The sequence below is a fragment of the Sinocyclocheilus rhinocerous genome, unplaced genomic scaffold (genome assembly GCF_001515625.1).
Source record: "Sinocyclocheilus rhinocerous isolate Xijiao unplaced genomic scaffold, SAMN03320098_v1.1 scaffold625, whole genome shotgun sequence".
Taxonomy (NCBI): Eukaryota; Metazoa; Chordata; class Actinopteri; order Cypriniformes; family Cyprinidae; genus Sinocyclocheilus; species Sinocyclocheilus rhinocerous.
Genome location: NW_015646350.1, coordinates 566,146 through 586,641, shown reverse-complemented (window position 1 = coordinate 586,641; position 20,496 = coordinate 566,146). Strand labels below are relative to the sequence as shown.

At 38.0% G+C, this 20,496-nt stretch overlaps 1 protein-coding gene and 1 long non-coding RNA gene across 5 annotated transcripts in view; one reads left to right on the top strand and one right to left on the bottom strand.

Moving 5' to 3' along the window:
• LOC107707383 (transcriptional enhancer factor TEF-5-like) overlaps positions 1–20,496 on the top strand; it is a 43,089-nt gene that overhangs the window by 8,813 nt on the left and 13,780 nt on the right. For 3 of the 4 annotated variants that reach the window (XM_016511380.1, XM_016511376.1, XM_016511378.1), the window contains exon 2: positions 4,083–4,333. In XM_016511380.1, coding sequence (XP_016366866.1) covers positions 4,195–4,333 — 139 coding nt within the window. In that variant the 5' untranslated portion in view covers positions 4,083–4,194. Of the gene's footprint in view, positions 1–4,082; positions 4,334–4,633; positions 4,881–20,496 lie in introns of those variants that run through there. The other variant, XM_016511377.1, reaches the window with a different exon arrangement.
• The window catches only part of LOC107707385 (uncharacterized), a 16,880-nt gene continuing 8,181 nt past the window's right edge, over positions 11,798–20,496 (bottom strand). Inside the window, exon 3 of the long non-coding RNA XR_001636253.1 lies at positions 11,798–11,888. This is a non-coding gene — a long non-coding RNA (uncharacterized LOC107707385). The remainder of the gene's footprint in view (positions 11,889–20,496) is intronic.

Here is a 20,496-nt window from a genome sequence, read left to right as displayed (position 1 = left end):
CAACATGTATATTGAAAATAGCAGAGGACCTAGGACAGATCTTTGCTGCACTCCATATTTTACTGGTGATAATTGAGATGACTTCCCATCAGTGTTGGGGGTAACTCATTACAAGGAATGCGAGTTACATAATCAGATTACTTTTTTCAAGTAACTAGTAAAGTAACGCATTACTTTTTTAATTTACAAGAAAATATCTGAGTTACTTTTTCAAAAAAGTAATGCCAGTTACTTTGTTTTCCCATTTATTGACTGAGAAGTCTCCTGTCCCGATATTGGGAGAAATCGGAGTGTGTGTATATGTGTAGGTGTGTGTATATATGTATATGTGTATGTATATATTTATCAGTCTGGCGAGTAAACAAAAACATTTACTAGCCAATGGCGATTCAATTGCCAAGGTGTTCGTAGAGGGCTGTATGGTGGAAAATTCTTCATATAGATCTCTTTTTTTGCAGGAAGGAGTAACGCAATATTGCAATGCATTACTTTTAAAAGTAACTTTCCCCAACACTGATTATCAATACCTTTATAATGCATTATAAAGGCTTTGAGTAAAGTGTTACCTAACTTTCTATTCAGCAAAGATTCCTGAAATAAAATTCATCATGGTTTCCACAAAAATATTAAGAAGCACAACTGTTTTAAAATCTTACCAACCCTCAGACCTTTTAGAGTTGATCATGAAAGTTTATATAGTGTATTGAAATATTAATTGTAGGGTTGGAAAGACAGATCAAGCCATGAATTGAATAATACAAGCTATTTAATATGATTTTGTTAAAAGTATAAAATTAAGAAACATATAAGAAAACGTATATTGCAATGATTTTATTTTGTCTTGAATTTGGCAATTTTTCCATAAATACCATGTCAGTTGGTTAGTTTTGCCCTTTTTATTGTGTCATGATGACGCGTGATTGTGATACTGCTAAGACTAAAGATGTTTTAACGTCTCAGTACAAGTTTGATTTATTTTTGCAAATCTACTTCAATTAATTGAATCAATGATTTCACACAGTCATTTGGTATTCTTTATGCTTTAAAATGTTTAAAAATGTTTTTCACATTTTCTAGTAAGCCAATATATGTAGTAATTATTGCTACTTATTGCTATTGTTGTGCTATGTTTTATTTGCATCAATTAGGAGACTTTGCTTTTCAATCAGACATATTATCTAGTATTTGTTTCTGGAAAAATAGGCTGAAAAAATGTATAGACAATATGTTGATTTGTCATTAAACCCTTATTAGTGCTTGCATCGAAATGATTTTTGAACAGCCAACTTCCACTGTCTGCTTTTGCCATGACATTGGCCACTATTGCTCAGCCTGCCTAGTTGACACCAAGGAAATTTATCAGTGCCCTCACTACCTTGATTTTCAATACCACGGCTATTAATACCCTCGGCCTTGAAAATCTGATATCTCGTCACCTGAACTTCACTTGACTTCAGGAGTCTGAAAAATCTGGCGCCTTGCTCGACAGCTCAGTGTGTCCTCCGCTCCGACAGCAATTTTCCTTTCCAATTCTCCTCTTTCTTCCGTCTCATAATGGGATAAACTGATTGACAGAGCTTATGCAAATGATTACATGATCCCACAAGATTCTTTAATTAAAGTAGGGTTGGGAAAAGCTCCAGCTCCAAAGGGAGATTCATGATCACACCATCTGGAATGATAGTTACTGTCAACCCTCCTATTGGTCTTGAGCCGTCTCAATTAACCAATTATTGTAAGACAGCCTGGAAGGGGCAGCTGATGCTCCTCTAAAGTGGGCTGAGACGTTGTGTCTTTCCAAACCTGTATTCCTTCTTCCACAGAACACAAAGTTAGATATTTGGAAGAATTTTCATGTAGTTGTTTAACAGTTCATGATTATGATGATTCATGTCCTGTATTTTTTCAAATCTTCAGACGCCACACAATAGTTTTGTATAAAGAACAGACTGAAAATTTAATATTTATTCACTGAAAATCTCCCCCTCCTGTTAATTAAAGGACTATATTGTGAGAGGACAACTGAGTCAGTGAATTGAACTCTCATTCATGAATGAATCAGTTCAATACTTGCACGATTTGTTCAGTTCAGTCAGATTTGTCAGACAAACTGATTCATTGAACAGAGCCAACTCGATCCAAAAAAATTATTCATTTACTGATTTGGTTCTAGAGTTTAGTTTACTGGCTCAGTGATCCGGGGATAAACAGCTAATAGGTTCTGAGTGAATAAAGACATAAATTTCAGTCTATTCATATGACTTGGAAAATAGTGAATGAATTGTATGTCATGATGAAACGGAAGTAGCAAAAGACCTTTTTTTTCCATATTATGACATATATTCGAGTAAAACAGATTTTCGGAAAAGAAAAAATGAAGGGTAAGCTCTTGGTACTATGTGTAAGTTTTTGATTGGATGGAGGCAAATCTGAATGCAAGCTTGCAGCCAATTGTAAGAAAGGGGCGGGGTTTAAGTGAATCTTGTTTGGTGCGCTTTGTTCACTCTGACTCTCTAGCTGTGTCTGAAATCGCTCACTCGTTCACTCATTCATTAATCCCTATATAGTGTATGGCAGTTGAGTGCACTATATCAGAAAGAAATTAACGAAATAAAGATAACGAATTCGGACGCTGATGTATACACTGCGCATCAGAGAGCTAGAGCTGTCGCAGAAACATCTTCGTCACATATTTTAGAAAATAATATTAATAACAATAACAGTCCAAATGAATTAATACGCCAGTGGTTTAATTGATGGTATTATTATTAGATGGTATTATTATTAAGATGAATACGCTACATACGGCGGGACATAAGCTAACACACTTGGTTGCTGCACGTCGCATAAAACGTTAAAAAATGTCGATATGTGGGAGTAAGAGAAGAGCAGACATATGGATAAATCTGATCTGACGATGCAAGAGAGAGCTCAATTCGGTCCGGTTTTCTGAGCGCAGACACCAAAGCATAGCTGCACACAGAAAGCACAGCGCGCGAGTACTCTTTCGCGTCACATGAACTGAGAATTACACACAAAAAAAACTTTAGCAGCACTAAAGATTAATCGCGTGTCACCACAGTTAAATCGGTGTCTATCATGATAAAACTTTAATATCAAATCTATATAACGAGTTTGGACATTTTAGAGAAATGCTTAATAAATGCACTGTAACTAAACCCATTCGATTTTAGCCGACTAAATTTACTATAGATTTAGTCGCCTAAATCTTATGATATTTAGTCGACTAAAACTAGACTAAAACTAAAAACAATTCAGATGACTAAAATATGACTAAAACTAAATGGCATTTTAGTCAAAAGACTATGACTAAAACTAAATCAAAATTTGCTGTCAAAATGAACACTGCTACATACATACTTATTTTATTTGAATAATGCATGAAATAAACGTTAAAGCAGAAATAATAAAGATGTAAACAGCATCTCATTCAAACTCGCTCGCTCCCGCTGCCCGTCAGTCCTCTCTGCATTGGATTATGGGAAATAGTGCTTCAGTGAGTGCACATCAGTTGTACACTTGAAAATCAGAGAGGATTGTGGGTAAAAAGTAGTGAATGAATATAGGGTATGAACTCGTTCACTCAGAATTCGGACAGCACAACAAAATGGCCGATATAGTGCACTATATAGGTGATAGGGAGCGGTTTCGGATACAGCTTCTGACTGCATAGAATCATGGGTAATGTCGTTTTTCACCAGAAATTCCACTATTAAACATGATTGTTTTAAAAATAAGTTGAATGAATCCGAACAAATGAGTTGAAGAAATCATACACCATCGATTAACAACCCTGAAGCTCACAACAGGTCTGTCTTTCAAAGATCAATAACACATCTGAAAAGCAGATACTGCGAATGTCCTTTTTATGCCAACAGACATAGAAAAAACCTGTGTGAAGATTCTTCCAAAAAATCTTGTGTTTCACAGAGAAATAACACCACACTGGTTTGACACAATGTGAGGGATTGATTTTTTTTAAATGACAGAATGTTACATTTTGGATGAATGATTCTTTTAATTGTGACCTCCTGTTGTTATTCGTTCTGTCTCTCTCCTAGTCCTGGGTGTGAGGGCTCACGTAGGGGCCCAGGTGGAGCCGCCACCATTGCAGCCAACGAGTGGAGCGCCAGTGAGAGCCCGGAGGAGGGGCAGGAGGATGGAGTGGATGGGATGGACAAGGCCGGAATGGAAGGCGATGCAGAGGGCATCTGGAGCCCTGACATCGAACAGAGTTTCCAGGAGGCTCTGGCCATTTATCCCCCCTGTGGCCGCAGAAAGATCATCCTTTCAGACGAAGGCAAGATGTATGGTGAGTCTTAAAAAAGCTGAATATGCCTGTCGAGAGTCGCTTGATGGATTTACTTAGTGCTCAGGTCAGACCTTGCTGGCAAAGCAATAGAAACTTAAGAGAGTAGAAGTCATAAGAGAGATTTTGTGAAGTTGTTTTTCAAAAATCCCTATAAAAATAAAAAAATCATGGCTCAGCTATTTATTGCAGCAGTGCTGATATTGGAAAAAAATGTAGTGAAACAAGGTTTTACATTTTGGATGAATGATTCTTTTAATTGTGACCTCCTGTTGTTATTCGTTCTGTCTCTCTCCTAGTCCTGGGTGTGAGGGCTCACGTAGGGGCCCAGGTGGAGCCGCCACCATTGCAGCCAACGAGTGGAGCACCAACGGGAGCCCGGAGGAGGGGCAGGAGGATGGAGCGGATGAGATGGAAAAGGCCGGAATGGACGGCGATGCGGAGGGCGTCTGGAGCCCTGACATCGAACAGAGTTTCCAGGAGGCTCTGGCCATTTATCCCCCCTGTGGCCGCAGAAAGATCATTCTTTCAGACGAAGGCAAGATGTATGGTGAGTCTTAAACAAGCTGAATATGCCCGTCGAGAGTCGCTTGATGGATTTACTTAGTGCTCAGGTCAGACCTTGCTGGCAAAGCAATAGAAACTTAAGAGAGTAGAAGTCATAAGAGAGATTTTGTGAAGTTGTTTTTCAAAAATCCCTATAAAAATAAAAAAATCATGGCTCAGCTATTTATTGCAGCAGTGCTGATATTGGAAAAAAATGTAGTGAAACAAGGTAAGGACAAACAGGGCCACGTCATGCTGTGGGAGTTTTGTTGAAGTGAATCAGAGGGTGAACTTATGACACTCCCCACCTCCAGATTTTCCCGTTCCCACATGGGATCCACTGACAGGAATGCTGTCTCCCATTTGAGTCACCATTCACAATAAAGCATGAGTCAGCCTCCTGCCTTATCACGTGTGACATTTTTCTCTTTATCATTGAGACATGACTCATTTTTATCTGATTTTATCTGAGATGTGACTCATTAGTTATTAAAATACTTGATACTTTAAAGGAGTGGTTAGATGTTTGTTTGGGTTTCATAGTGTATAAATTACTACATATTTACAGAGATGTTTCTGGCTGCTACTAAGCACACATTTTCTAAAAGGAGGTCAGTTTATTATTGTTAACAGGCCAACTAGAGTTATAGAAATCAAACATAATGTTTTTTTTGTTTTTTTTTGAATGAATGAATGAATGAATATTGAACTGAAAGAAATTATAGCATTTAAGCCCTATTAATATTAAACGTGAATTTTTGTCCCAGATATTTTAAATACTTTATTTACAGTAAAGCTAGTAATAATGTGAAATATTTTTAAAATTTAAATAACAGTTTTCTATGTGAATATATTGTAAAATGTAATTTATTTCTGTGATGCAAAGCTGAATTTTCAGCATCATTACTCCAGTCTTCAGTTGTCACGTGATCCTTCAGAAATCATTCTCAGATACATTTTGTAACAATATAAAAGTATTTACTATCACTTTTAATCAATTTAATGCATCCTTGCTGAATAAAAGTATTAATCTATTTTAAAAAATGTAAAACGGTATTGTGTATGTCATTTTATTTTGCCTCCATTGCACCATTACAGGAAAGAAACAACATATCCATTTAATTTTTAGCAGTAGGCATGTGAATGAGGAGGGCATGATTTGCATTATTTCGAATAGTTGATCAGAAGCCATTGGAGTATTTTTGATAGCAATTCTCTTCAATGTGTGGTTTCACTGTTGGTGTAAAGTTAGTAAATGGCTATTGCTATACTAGCAGGTACTCTAGAGCTGCGTTCACAAAATTTTGGCAAAATTTCATTGTTCATTGTCAATAGTGTAGCGATGCATAAAGCCCAGCTCACACAGAAAGCCCTTTCAAACCATTTTGCTTTTTGTTGGTCGATGCAGAAAATTCCCACGACCAACCATTGCAAAATCTCCGTGGGGAAATCTTTCACACTTACATGAAATTCCCAATCATATGGATTCCTCTAGATTTCAGGCGCAACAATTTGTCAAACAGCAATAAATGTGAGCACACTTTAAGGTAATTATTTGGCACTTTTGTGATGTTACAAATCATTAGCATGAACACCCAGTAATTAGTAAGGACTGGGCCAGGATTAGACTATGTAACATTGATAAACTCGACTTTATGACCTACCCCTAATCCTTTTATTAACCGATTTTGGTACGCTTCAGGATTTAATATATGATTGCTCACACAAATGAGCTCATTTGGCTTTGAGGTGGTTTGACCTTTGACCCTCTCTGTAGAAAAGGCTTATGGAGACTGGCTCACATTCTTTTGTTTTCCTCTCGGCTTGAAGGGGACACACATTCCACAACTCTGTGGTCTTGTCCTCCGCCGTAATACTCCACCCACGTCTGTCACACGAGCTCTACTCCCCCTCGCAACAGATGAAGAAGGTTTGTTTCAACAGCCAGGCATTTTGTCCTTTTGTGGTAGCGCGATCTGTCGACTGTGTGTGTGTCCGCTTACCCCTCTCTTGTCAAGATCATCCCCTTACACTCTCTTTACAAACAGCCCCATTCCAGACCAGTTATGATACTCCTGCCAGGACCCTGATGTCAATCTCCGAAAACGAACAGAGTCTCCTGATATGCCCCCTCTCTCTCTCTTCTCCACCCGCAGTGCACACAAGTTCATCGGCCGCAATGTATACTTTGACTATAGACAGCACTAAAATAGTCTGGCTATCTGATGCAGGCAGGAGAGAACTGCCCTAGTGACTTTTTGGATTGTTTTTGCTCTCTCAGAGTTTGCTATATACATTAGAGTAAAGTTGCAGTGAGGAATCATCACCAGATGTCTAAAAACTGTTAAGTAAAATAAGTCTAAACCCAAGGATGAAAGACGTAATATGCTGTTCAATTTCACCTTGTAACCCGTAGTCTAATCCCACCTGGTATATTTACATGTACTCATTTTCATCACTCGGAATTCTGAAAGTTCTGTTTATATGAGGCCTAAATATTTCAATCCGATTCACTCATTCATTTACATGCTCATTTCATTCCGAGTCCAGAAACAGAGAAAGCCACTGCGATTATGTCGTGAAAGCTACTGTGCATATTGCTGTTTTTGTCTTGATGACGTATCTAAAAAGAAAGCTGACAAATATGTCAGAAGAGTTTTTTAGCAAATATTCAGAGAATATACAGTCTCCTCTACTGGACAGTTGGGTCCTATTATGCTTTTTCACTTTTTCAACTTTAGTTAGTCTGTAATGTTGCTGTTTGAGCATAAAAAAAGATCTGCAAAGTTTCAAAGCTCAAAGTCCACTTCAAAAGAAGATATTTAATTTAACAGAAATCACTTTTCAAAAACTGGGATTTGTGATATCACAAATATCGACGAATGGGACGAGACCTGGTTGCGCTGCACTAGAGAAGGCAACGAGTGTTATCACTGTGCCGGAGACACGCTAGCTTTCCCAAGGCAGACAAACTTAGAGTGGTTACAATCATCCCGGTCAATTGATTTGATTTTGACGCAATATTTACACTGAAGCTCACAGCAGGCGGCTATGGTAAGGGGCATGACATTTCCCGACCAGGTGTCGAGTGCTGCCAATCACAACACACACTGGCTCAGCTAACCAATCACAGCACATTTCATATTTCCGAAGGCAGGTCTTCATTTGATACAGGAACTATTCGAGCCGTTCATGCCAGACTGGGGAGAGAGGTGTTGTAATAATGTAAAATATGTGAAAAATAATGTGTTTTTCGAACAACCTAGTATGAGAGCCTGTTCTAGTACACCCCCAAAACAAAATCAAGACTTTGTAAAAGAGTATAATAGGACCCCTTTAAGGCGTGAGGTGTGAATAAACATACTCATGTTAAGGCGTACAATGTATGCTTAACGCCACTGCATATGTGTGCAAGGTATTTTTGAATCTGAGGTAATTGTCAGATTCAAGCGTTTACATACCTAATTTTTCCTCTTGATCAATTTATTTAGGTCTACCCCTTACGAAAAAAAAAACATGGATTTTTGGCGTATTGATTACCATTTGTATAACCACAGTTTTACTGATTTAACAGAAATCACTTTTCAAAAACTGGGATTTGTGATATCACAAATATCGACGAATGGGACGAGACCTGGTTGCGCTGCACTAGAGAAGGCAACGAGTGTTATCACTGTGCCGGAGACACGCTAGCTTTCCCAAGGCAGACAAACTTAGAGTGGTTACAATCATCCCGGTTTAAATCACGCTCAAACTGATTTGATATTAACGTAATATTTACAATGAAGCTCGCAGCAAGCGGCTATGGTAAGGGGCATGACATTTCCCGAACAGGCGCCGAGTGCTGCCAATCACAGCACACACTGGTTGATTACCATTTGTATAACCACAGTTTTACTGCAAATACCATGGTTCAACTATGGTTAGTGTAGCAAAACCATGGTTACCATGGTTTAGTAACCATGGTTTTTTGGTTTTATGTGCAGTAAAATCATGGTTAATTTTCATAAGGGACAGCACCCATTTCAGTCAGATCGAAATATTATTTGGTTTAATCAGATCGATTGAGGAGTTTACATGAAGACTTTTCAGTCCAATTGAGCAATCAATCTGAATATAAAGATTATTTGGTTGCATGCAAATGTATTGACTGTCAGGGAGCAGAAGCTTTAAGTAATGTTTTTCAACTATTAACAGGCCTAAATTTCTTATCCATACATTTAGTTGGTATCAGAATCCTGATTGTAATAATTTGCTGCACCATCTTGTGTTAGCTCTGTTACAAAACGTACAAAATGTGTTGTAGCGAAGCATGCTAACCATCATGGAACCTTGTATGTGACTGATTTGAGACACTGTACATAAGCAACAACTTGCATAATGGTCACTCATGAACTAGTATGTAGAATAGCGTTCCTCACATCAACCACATGGAGATTTCAGTAGAGTTTGACATTAGCATGGTCACAAGTTAACATTGTTATTCTTTAATTATCACAAATAATACATGGAGCACACAGATATTTAGTGAAATCATCCATGTTTTCTTTGAGGGATGTGTTCATTTTCTGAGAAAGGTGCCACATTTATAGTTGACTATATTTTATGTTGTTGTTGTTTTCATATACAATAAAACTAGCTAATTTAAATGTACGAAATATGACAGGATATATGAGGATTACTTTACAGTGGCTTCATAAAGTGATTAAAAAAACCTCTTCATTTCTCTTTAGTTTTTTGAAGCAGAGTTAAAAAAAAAAAAACTTGCTTCTTCAGTTGATTAAAAGGAGATAGTTCTCACTCAAGAAATTCTCATTCTAAAGAGCATTTGATTAGACAAAAGTGCAAAAGAGTCATCAATATTTTAGGTCTATTATTCCTAAAGAGAAAGACTTGTTTAAGTTTGAATTGTGTTTCAAATTATGTGTTTAATTATGTATTAAATGAATAATATCATTGTTTAAGTCACGTCAAGTCACCTTTATTTATATTGTGCTTTATATGATACTTTATATGATACAGAAGTGGAAACAGAAAAATTGTATTTTAATAATGTAAACAAAATTCAATTATGCTGTAAAGCAGCTCTAAAAAGAGGACAGTAATAAACTGTCAATATTCCAGTAAAATTTTCCAGTTTAAGACTACACTAGGATATAGATGGGCGCAAAGCTAAAATAATGCCAGGAACGCACTTATGATGTCTTAAAATGCTATCTATGTAGGCAGCTCACTATGTTTTGCAATAGGAATAGTCTCAGGTATGCTGTGGAAACTGAAGGTTCAAGTTTTATTTTGTCCTGATCATCATCGCCAGCATTTAACGGCCATTAATGTTCCTCAGAGCTTCATTACTCACTGTAAAACTCCTGCTGTCTTCTAACGGAAAGCAGCTTTTCTAATAAAGTTCACTCTGGGAAGACTGGTTAGACAATCTGATGTTCCCATCCAGTGTCTGGCTGCTATAATGAGCTTGATTTGTCATCCTGCACCTGTGATGTCCTGCCAAGTTTCTTGTTTAAAATCTCAACCTGCAATCGTTTTAGTTTATCGCCAGTGTGTCAAAGCTGTTTGAGAAATAATATATCAATGCTAACGCTTAGCAAATGATCTCAAGGTCTTTTCTGAATTAGGCTAATTTGTGGCTCTGTTCATCATTACACATACTTTTATGTTAGTAGTAGCTATTTGTTGAGCTTGTTGATAGTTACGGTTGTCTGTTTTCACATGAAGTTTTGAATTAGGACCATCTCGGAGAAGGCGCATGACATAATCTCGGTTGCACAAGCTTCTGAGATGTGATGGATCCTCTGAGGACATATCATGGAGAAATGCTGTTCCCCCATTTGTGAGATGAATGACAAAGCACAGCCCATTTGCAAGAGATGGGTGGAAATGTTCTCTAGGAAATGTCTGGACTGTGGCATATTGGTTAGTGAACATTGTGCCGTGGTGCTCATGTGGATGATGTAGGTTCAAGCCTGGCTTGTGATATTTCCTGATCCATCTATAGGCTACATTACACATTTTATAAGTGTTCAAAATTGTTAGTCTGTGTCAAAATTGTTAACCTCTGCAGTAAATGGGTGCCGTCAGAATGAAAGTCCAAATAGCTGATAAAAACATCAGAATAATCCACAAGTAATCCACACAAGTAGTCTTGATGGATTTGTTACTTACAAACACACAACGTTTTTATTTCACAATACATTAACTGATGGACTGGAGGGGTGTGGATTACTTGTGGATTATTGTGATGTTTTTTTCAGCTGTTTGGACTCTCATTCTGACGGCACCCATTCACTGCAGAGGATCCATTGGTGAGCAAGTGATGTAATGTTACATTTCTACAAATCTGTTCTGATGAAAAAACAAACTCATCTACATCTTGGATGGCCTAAGGGGGAATACATTTTCAGCATTTTGGGGTGAACTGTTGCTTTAAATGAGGGAAAGTGCTGAGGAAAGCAACAAACATTAAAGGGGTCATATGATGCTGCTAAAAAGAACATTATTTTGTGTATTGGTGTAATGAAATGTGTTTATGCGGTTTAAGGTTCAAAAAACACATTATTTTCCACATACTGTACATTATTGTTTCTCCTCTATGCCCCACCTTTCTGAAACGCGTCGATTTTTACAAATCTCATCGGTCTGAAAAGCGAGGTGTGCTCTGATTGGCCAGCTATCCAGTGCATTGTGATTGGCCGAATACCTCAAGCATGTGACGGAAATGTTATGCCCCTTACCATACTGTGATGCCGTGTCCCAGCACGACGAGACAAAAACTATAAAAACCCATTATAAACAAGGCATTTGTTGCATCCAGTGGGGACATAATTACTGATTATAATGACTTATACTGACTTTTTACGCATTGCGTTGCATCGCGCCACGTAAACATAAAACCATATTGTGATCCGGAGAAACGACAAACAACAAGCCCTACTCTACACTGCTCAAAACTCCCGTTTGTATTGTCAGTGGCAAATTTTTTACATATGAAAACATACTTATGACATGTGGGGGCGTGTTTAAATGAGGCGTTTTAGGAGGGCATGGACCAATCTTAACTTTTATAAAGAATATCTCTTTGGGTTTGAGACTTTAGTCTTTGCAACTTTAGGGATCTGATCTATTCACGAACAGCTTGTAACACTCCAAAGAGAAAGGGAAACTGGAAATCGCATCATATGACCCCTTTAAGACTACAGGGACCTGGGGGAAGTAAATGTTGAGAACTTAAGGGTCAAAAGGTAAAAGTTTGCTCTTCAGGGGTTGTCAAAGGTCATGGCGTACCTTCCATGTTTCAACGGGTTAGAAGGGTTTAATTTCAGTGAGAAAGATGTACATGCTCCAGGAACTGTGTTCTTCAGACGTTCTCCACTTCAGATAAGTGCTAGCCTGAAGTGGTATTATGAGATGGTATCATTTGAAAACGTTTTTGACCTTTTGATCTCTCGCAGTGGAGATGGACCAACTGTCCAGTTGTCTCATACTCCAGCTCGAATGTTTTGACAATTTTGGTGTGTGTTCATATCTGTTTCAGAACAAGTCAAAACATGTTCGGCAGGATTGCCAGTGGTTCAAACAGGATCTTCCGGAAATGTTTGAACTCACACACATATTTACACATACTGTTTGCAATTATTGCCTTTGCCTATCTACGTCATACTTCATAGTTGTTATATATTTGTATACATATTGCTAGTGACGTAAAGTAAGCTTATAATTGCATGAATCTCAAGAAATCACCTAAAGTACCCATTTCTTTAGTAGGTAATTCAAGTTTCTGTTCTATCCTCTTCCTCAACATAAAGTACTAGAAAGAGTGTAACTATGTGACATTTATTGTTCCAAAGTCGTAACGAAATTTCATATGTTAGTTGTCACTTTGCTGCTATTTTGTACTTAAAAGTGCACCAAGGAACTATTGTCCACTTTCTAAAATAAGTCTTTTTATCTTTACCTTTAAAGATATTTGTAAAACTTTACAATGAGGTAAAATCACTTTAAATAAGGTAAAAGGCCACAAAGAAGAAAGTGCATCCTTCAACATGTAAGATGTTCTTTTTGTCAGGGAATTTTATTATTTTCATATCTTTTTAAACGATTTTTTTTTTTTTACAGTGCAGTAGAAGGTGTATCATCTCTCATCTGCACTGAGCAATATAAATGTTCTAAATGTATTAGTAGTATGTACACTCATATGAGATGAGGTATCCAGTCATGGTCTAGAAAAAGATATTTTATAATGCATGGGGCGGGTCACCGCTCAAGGTGCCATGTTACGATTATATGGGCAGCTAAACACTACTTACATTCAGTCGTGGAATCAATTATTTAATGGCGAAAAATATGTCTGTCTAGGGTTGTTTTGTAATGGCAATGATAACTGATAATGTATCAGTTTTAAATTATCAGTTTAATTTGTTTTTGCAGATGCTTCATCCGTGCCAACAGGTGTCAGTATAAATCCCAGGAATAGCATTGTATTGGCCAGTGAAATATTAAGAAAAATGTATTGGTGTATAATTAGGTAACATTCATAGACAAACTGGACAAAATTTGGGAGTTAAAGGGTATTAGGAGTTTGGGAGAACTTGAGCAACTACCAGTACAAACATTTGGAGTCTTCATTCAGGTGACGCTTGTCTATAGAGAAGGTTTCCAGTCTAGTGTTTCCATTGAAAACATCCAGGAAATACAACTTATGGAATTGCTATCTCATTACCTTGAGATTTGTTGGAACATAATACAGCACATCTTGCTGTATTGTCTGAGAATCATGACTGAGAGGACTGGCACCAGTTCTGTGAGAATCTCATTTGAATGGCATGGCACCTGTTTTTGATTTGCCATTGGTTTGGGTTTTTCTTTGTTTAGCAGTTTCCAATCTTTTACTGCGGGCCAAAGTTAACAGGTGGCTGGTGGGTGAGTTGTTAAAAAGCAGGTGGTTTTTGTCAGTAAACTTACACATCTGGTGGGATGGAGGGTTAACCAGGGTGAATTTTGGGAGGAAATTGTCAAGGTGAAAAATTATCCATGAAAGAGAGGGAAACTAATAGAGGCAAGGTGCTAATCATCATCCTCACTGACTTCTTTCTACAGACTTCTTGCCAAGTGACCCACAGGGCAAGTCCAAAATGTCTTGCAGTCCTGCAATTAGTTTAGCACTTCCAAATGGTTATGTCAACAGGACTGACATAATTGAAAACGAGAGCTCAAGCCTGGGTTCACCTTCACATACTTGTCAATACGGCCCAAAAACATATGCAAACACTGTTCATTTGCCGTGGCAATCTGTCTCACATGCTTATCCCAGCTGGAGCGCAAGTTGCCCATTCTGATTTCATGAAAGGAGGATAGGCCAAAGCCATTGAGGGAGCTTTTTTTTTGTTGAGGGGGATAAATGTGTGCAAAGCAGGTTTCAGTTCACTCCTGCTTTTCCTGGACATACTTTAGAGGAATCTGGGAGCAAATCAGCACTTTCCTCTGGCACAGCCTCAGTCAGATCTGCAGGAGTATTTATGCAGACATTGATATGGAGTGGATGTTTAACTGGCCCTTTTTATACTCAGCACTTTGTCAGTGGAATCGTCAGCCTTTAATTTTCCTACCAAAAAGGCAGGTAGACTAATTTAGCTCTTAAGACGAAAAGACTTGCTCTTTTGTACTCTGAGGTAGTTGTTGTAAAGAGCCCTTGTTGGATGGTTGGGTTTGCTTCTCTCTAAGCTTTGCCTGGTATACTTCAGTTGGAAGCATTTTTTTTTCATGCAGGACATTAAGGGGGAAAGTCACAGAGACACAATGCAGACTGGATTCATAACTAAATCTCCCATGTGACCATGAAGAAGTATGTTAACCTATAGGCTACCTTTTCAGCAGTAGGAAACAGCTTGATTAAATTCTGCCCTACATTCTACAATGAATTGGAAGGGTGGTGTGGCATAGACCCGATCCCAAATGGTACACTCTGTCCCTACAGTCCTCCTTCGATTCAATACCCTGGTGAAGTATTTCTGTATAGATTGTTGGGTACTACTCTGCTGTAAAGTCTGCAGGCTTTGCAAAAGGGAATGTGAAGGGTGCATTTCAGAAGCAAAGGGGCATTGATAAGCACTTTTCACAATAAAATGACAAAGGAGATGGGGGGGGGGGGGTTCCAGTCCTGCTCCTGGAGGGGCACGGTGCTGCAGAGTTCAGCTCAAGCCCTCAAACATACCTGAACCACCTAATCCAGGTCTTCAGGATTTCTAGAAACTTCAAGGCAGTTGTGTAGGAGATCTGCAGGACTCTGGCCTTTCAAGAGCATGGTTGGACAACCCTGCCCCTAGAACTGAGCTAGTAATCATAAGGTTGCAAGTTTGAGTCCCCAAAAGGGACAACCAATAGGTATTACCATTATGTGCTTAAGCAAAGCATATCGTGAGACCTGCAGGAAGGGGCCTCTAGTTACTCCTGTGGGATTGTCCTTGTAATAAAGTCCTTGTACTGTAAGCCATTTTGGGTAAATGACAACTTGCAAAGATGAATAAACCCATGAAGTGGCCTTCATAGATGAATGTACATGCGTCGTGTGTCTGAAGTCAGAAGCATCTGTGTTTCTGATGGACATCTGAGACCTCTTTCTGCTTCTCCCTTGTCATGTCCTCTTTTCATTTTTGTCTTTCTCTGTCTGTTGACTTCTTCCACACTCCCTGCTACAGTGTTCCAGTCTTATCTTCCTTTCTTCCTCTCCAAACCTCCCAGGAAGTGCAGCCATTTTTAGGGTCGTAAACAGTCTATTTGTGGGTAGGTAGCCTGCAGGCAGGCTAGGGGATAGGTGCCCTCTGAAAGCTTTTGGCTGGGGCTCAGGAGTTCATGGCTGCTAAAAATCTGAAAATGAGCCAGAGCCTCTCTCTCTATCAGAGTCTCTCCTCTGTATGTCTGGAACAGAAGATGTTTGCCTTCTCTTTTACACGTGTTCTGTCTTTCACTGTCTGGATGTTTCTCTCTCATTAAGGCTGTCTGAATGGCTAATCCTCTTTGACATTCGCATATGTTGTCATTTCATCAGTAATAGATAATTAAATTAAATTGGAGAGGTTCTAATCTGTTCTTGTTGGTGTGATAAATCATTGGACAACTCATCTTGGTATTAAGCACTCACATAATCTAAACTCTCAAATCGGGTTGGCGCCAAGGGGGGTTGCTCTTTTGTACTCTAGAGCAGGGGTTCCCAAACTTTTCCATTCCACGACCCACCTAGACAAGTGTAATCTATTTCACGACCCACCAAAATATTTGAGTTAAAAAAAAAAAACTGACATTACTTTAAGCCTAATCTTAATTAAAAGTTTAATATGACAGAAATTAAGTATTTAAGAAAAATAACCATTTTATTTTAGAGTACAACTGTAAAATTTCACTACTAATATTTACGTTTTAATTTCTTTGTTTACAGATGTTAAAATATGAAACGTCCATAAAAACGTGAAATCTTTCAAAAGGCTTTTATCGAGACAAAGCTGGGGAGTTTGTCATACATGGTGGCCGTCCCTATAAAAGTGAGTACAGAGCACTGATGTTCTTAATCAATGGGGAATTTCAAAGCTTGAATTAGTCATACACCTTTGATCTCAATATTCTTTATGTAATTTTATTGTCTTTTTTTTCCCTCTTCATCTCTGTCTTTTTCTCTTTTATCTAATTTTTTTTCTCTGAGTGCCTTTTACTACTATCCTCTCATATATCTGTCTTCTTTATATCTCGCTTTATTCTTCCTTTCTTAAAATACCCTCCTTATTTCTTGTTTCATGTGGTTTCATAGTTTGAAGAACCTATATATGGCAATAAGAACACAGATTTCACAACTTTTGTGACACCAGGAGCTGTTTTGAGGTAAACACACATGCAGTACATTCACATGTATGACATTAATTATATCAATCACAACATTAATACACACACACACACTTACAGCCATTCAAATGTATTACTACACTGTCGGATAATACTACTGCATCATGATGGACCTCTTTCCAATATCATTTATCTCTTCTTTTCTTTCTCTTTTTAGCATCACATTTTACCTGGCAGTGGGGTTGACCGCTCTGTCCTTTGTGTTAGAGAGAAAGGAGGGGCTGCTGGACAGGTGCTGGGTGGCAGGTGAGACAGCTCACATCAACCAGATGGCCATCATTTGACTTAGGAATAAATTCAGTAAAGAATCGTGGCACTTTTGAATGGAGTATTTCAGCATAAAATCCTGTCTTGTTTCCTTACCACCCACAAACCAGGTGAATAAGAGCTGTCTCATTCACAACCCAAAACTTAGAACTGTCCTGCAGAATGAGAAATGATGCCTATTTACACAAATAATGTTTAGCTCTAAACTTTTAGATTAGAATAAGTGGGCACATTTATTAAATTCAACCCTTACTTTTCATCAAGACTTCATGAACAAGCAGTTTTAGAGATTTACCAATAGGGGGAGCTGATCACTCACAGCAGCTAAAAACATGAGCAGCATAGTTTTAAAAACACCTGGTAAGCATTTCATAGATGTATGTGAATATATGTTTCTTTGTGTGTGTTTCTCTAAAGGCGTAAGTTCTCTGGAGACCATGCTGGCACACCTCTTCTCACAGCTGTTTGTTATCAGTGTTCAGATTATCCTTCTGCTGATCTTCATCCTGCTGGTCTTCAAAGTGAGTGTGTGTGTGTGTGTGTGTGTGTGAGAGAGAGAGATGTGTGTTTGTTTGTCAGCTGTGTGTCTATCTCTCATTAATAATTTACATTCATGTCTACATCCACACTAGCGTTTTCAAGCATTTTCCATAAGTTTCTCATCCACACTGAAACGCCAGAAAACGTTAAATTCGCTTTACTACACGATCCAGAGGGAACAGACATGATACTGTACGTTTTCGTGCAATTCTTCTGGCAGGATAATTTTATTTAGGAAAATATCTCACCATTCACCATTCAGTGTCCAGGTCGCATTCACTCACGATTGTATGTCAGATCTAAAATGCAACTGCCTTCATGTTTTGCCACAAACAGCAATCGCGAGTAAATTTTCTGTCATCTTTGCAGGACTGTGATGAGTGTACAAAGTAACAAAGTATCTGTAGCAATAGTATGAAAGTGAATAGCACATAACAGGCACAATACCGGTATAAACATAGATATCTATTGGTACAGTATGTGTCACATTACTAAATTTGCGTCATCGTTTTCAAAAGCCTCCGTTTTCACAGTCCACACTACAACGCGAAAACGATGTTTTCAAATATATCCACTTTGGACAGCATTTTCAAAAAGCTCGGTTTTCTTTGACAAAACGCCGTCTCAGTGTGGATGGAAGGCCAAAATGGAGAAAAAACGTATTAGTGTGGACAAGGCCTTAGTAGTCCACTGTGAAGTAGTGTACCACTGTGTAGTGTAGTGCAGGACTGTACACAATATTTACACAAGACCAAAAGCAATCTAAAGCCAAATTTTAAGCAATCAGATCCTCTCAACTTAGGTTTTAGAAGGATATTTAACCAGAATCTTGTGGGTCGCAGAGTGGAACAAGGTGGGTCGCACAAAGTCACTTGGCTGCAGCTAAATTTGCGTTTCAATGACACACACACTCACACAGTTCAGTCTAGGGCTGCACGATATAGCCTACCAACATTAATTACGAATTGCAATATCCTTAGTGCGATTTTTGAATCGCAATTAATTCCGCGATTTAAAACATGCATTGCGTGTTTTGAAGCGCGGGCGCGCATGAGTTGTAATAACAGTGAGGGTCTCAGAGCAATGTCATTATTAAAAGGTCCGCATTATTAATGAGAAAAAACTCGCTCACTTCAATGCGCTGTATTCTGTATGAGATTGCATACAGCGGAAAATTCAAATGTTACGAAAACGGTTTCAGGTAGGCTATGTTCATTCATTTCTATCGTCTGTTTGAACTCGGCACTGTTTTCGTTCGGGAAACGGTCTGTAAAAAGCATTTCACATGTACGGGGTGAGCAGGGCACAAACACAGGGTTAATTGTAACACTACAAGATTTACAAAATATCACAATATTTCCTTGACATATCATCTCTATATAGAAAAAAAATGTGCCAAAGTTCAAAAATCTTTTGAAGATATTGCTGAACATTTATTTAACCATTTCACAAGTAAATTTCTGACTGAAGTAAATTTGTCATCTCGGTTTTTAGTGTTTATTTAAAATGAGACACATCTGTTTATTATTTTTAACTTTTTCACAATTATTTTAATCTCAAAACTGTTTTAGATAGTTCTGCTTTGCTTCTTATGCGTTGCTAAAAAAGTGTCGGGTTGTGCTCCGCTCTCCCCTACACACTGAAAGACCATGAATGCATTTTCTGCGCTGAACCCCGCGATGAGTTTAACAACACTCGCAGCGCAGATTACAGCTCACTGGAGTGAGCCTGTTTCACGTTTTTATGGACGTTTCATATTTTAACATCTGTAAACAAAGAAATTAAAACGTAAATATTAGTAGTGCAATTTTACAGTTGTACTCTAAAATAAAATGGTTATTTTTCTTAAATACTTAATTTCTGTCATATTAAACTTTTAATTAAGATTAGGCTTAAAGTAATGTCAGTTGTTTTTTTTAATCTCAAATATTTTGGTGGGTCGTGAAATAGATTACACTTGTCTAGGTGGGTCGTGGAATTGAAAAGTTTGGGAACCCCTGCTCTAGAGTACAAAAGAGCAACTCTTTTCATCTCATTAAGAGATAAAATTGTCTACCTGCCTTTTTGATGGAATGAGAGTTTAGATGGTGAAATATAAATACCCAAAAGCATATTTGGTAGCACTTTATTTCGATAGTCCACTTTAGACATTCTATTAACAGTAAGTAACTTTGCAACTACATGTCAATTAGCAGTTAGTAGAGTATTAGTAGACTGTCTGCTTAATATCTTCTAACACTTTCTTTGTCAACTTATTCTACTAACCCTAAACCTACCCTAACAGTCTACTCTGAGAATTAGTTGACATGTAGTTGACATGTAGTTGACATGTAGTTGACATGTAGTTGACATGTAGTTGACATGTAGTTGACATGTAGTTGACATGTAGTTGACATGTAGTTACAAAGTTACTTATAGTTAATAGAATGTCTAAAGTGGACTATCAAAATAAAGTGTAACCCAATTATGTTTTAAATCTCACAGATGTGACTATTTTATTATTTTATTTTATCCTTGAAACAGGCTTTCATACTCTTGGGATCAAAAGTTTACATTTCCATCCTGTGTTCATTGGCATCTCAGAAGAGTTTTAAAGTTTTTTTTCTTTCTTATAATAACACTATGTTGATAAAACACCAAACATCTGCAATATGTGTCTGAGTCGATCTGGCTAGTGAAATGGAATCATTCCTTCTCTCTTTATAACTTTCCACTGATTGTATCTCCATGGATAGGATTTTAAGCTAGAGGTACAGCAGTGGCATGGACTTGCATTCTGGCTCGCTTCATTGCACAGAGGCCCATAACCAGGGAAAAAGAGCTGTTTAGTGTTTATGCCTGGTTTTACCTGGTTTCAGCATGATAGGCTCTTCTTGCAGATGAGGGTGAAGCATGGGTAGAAAAGAAAA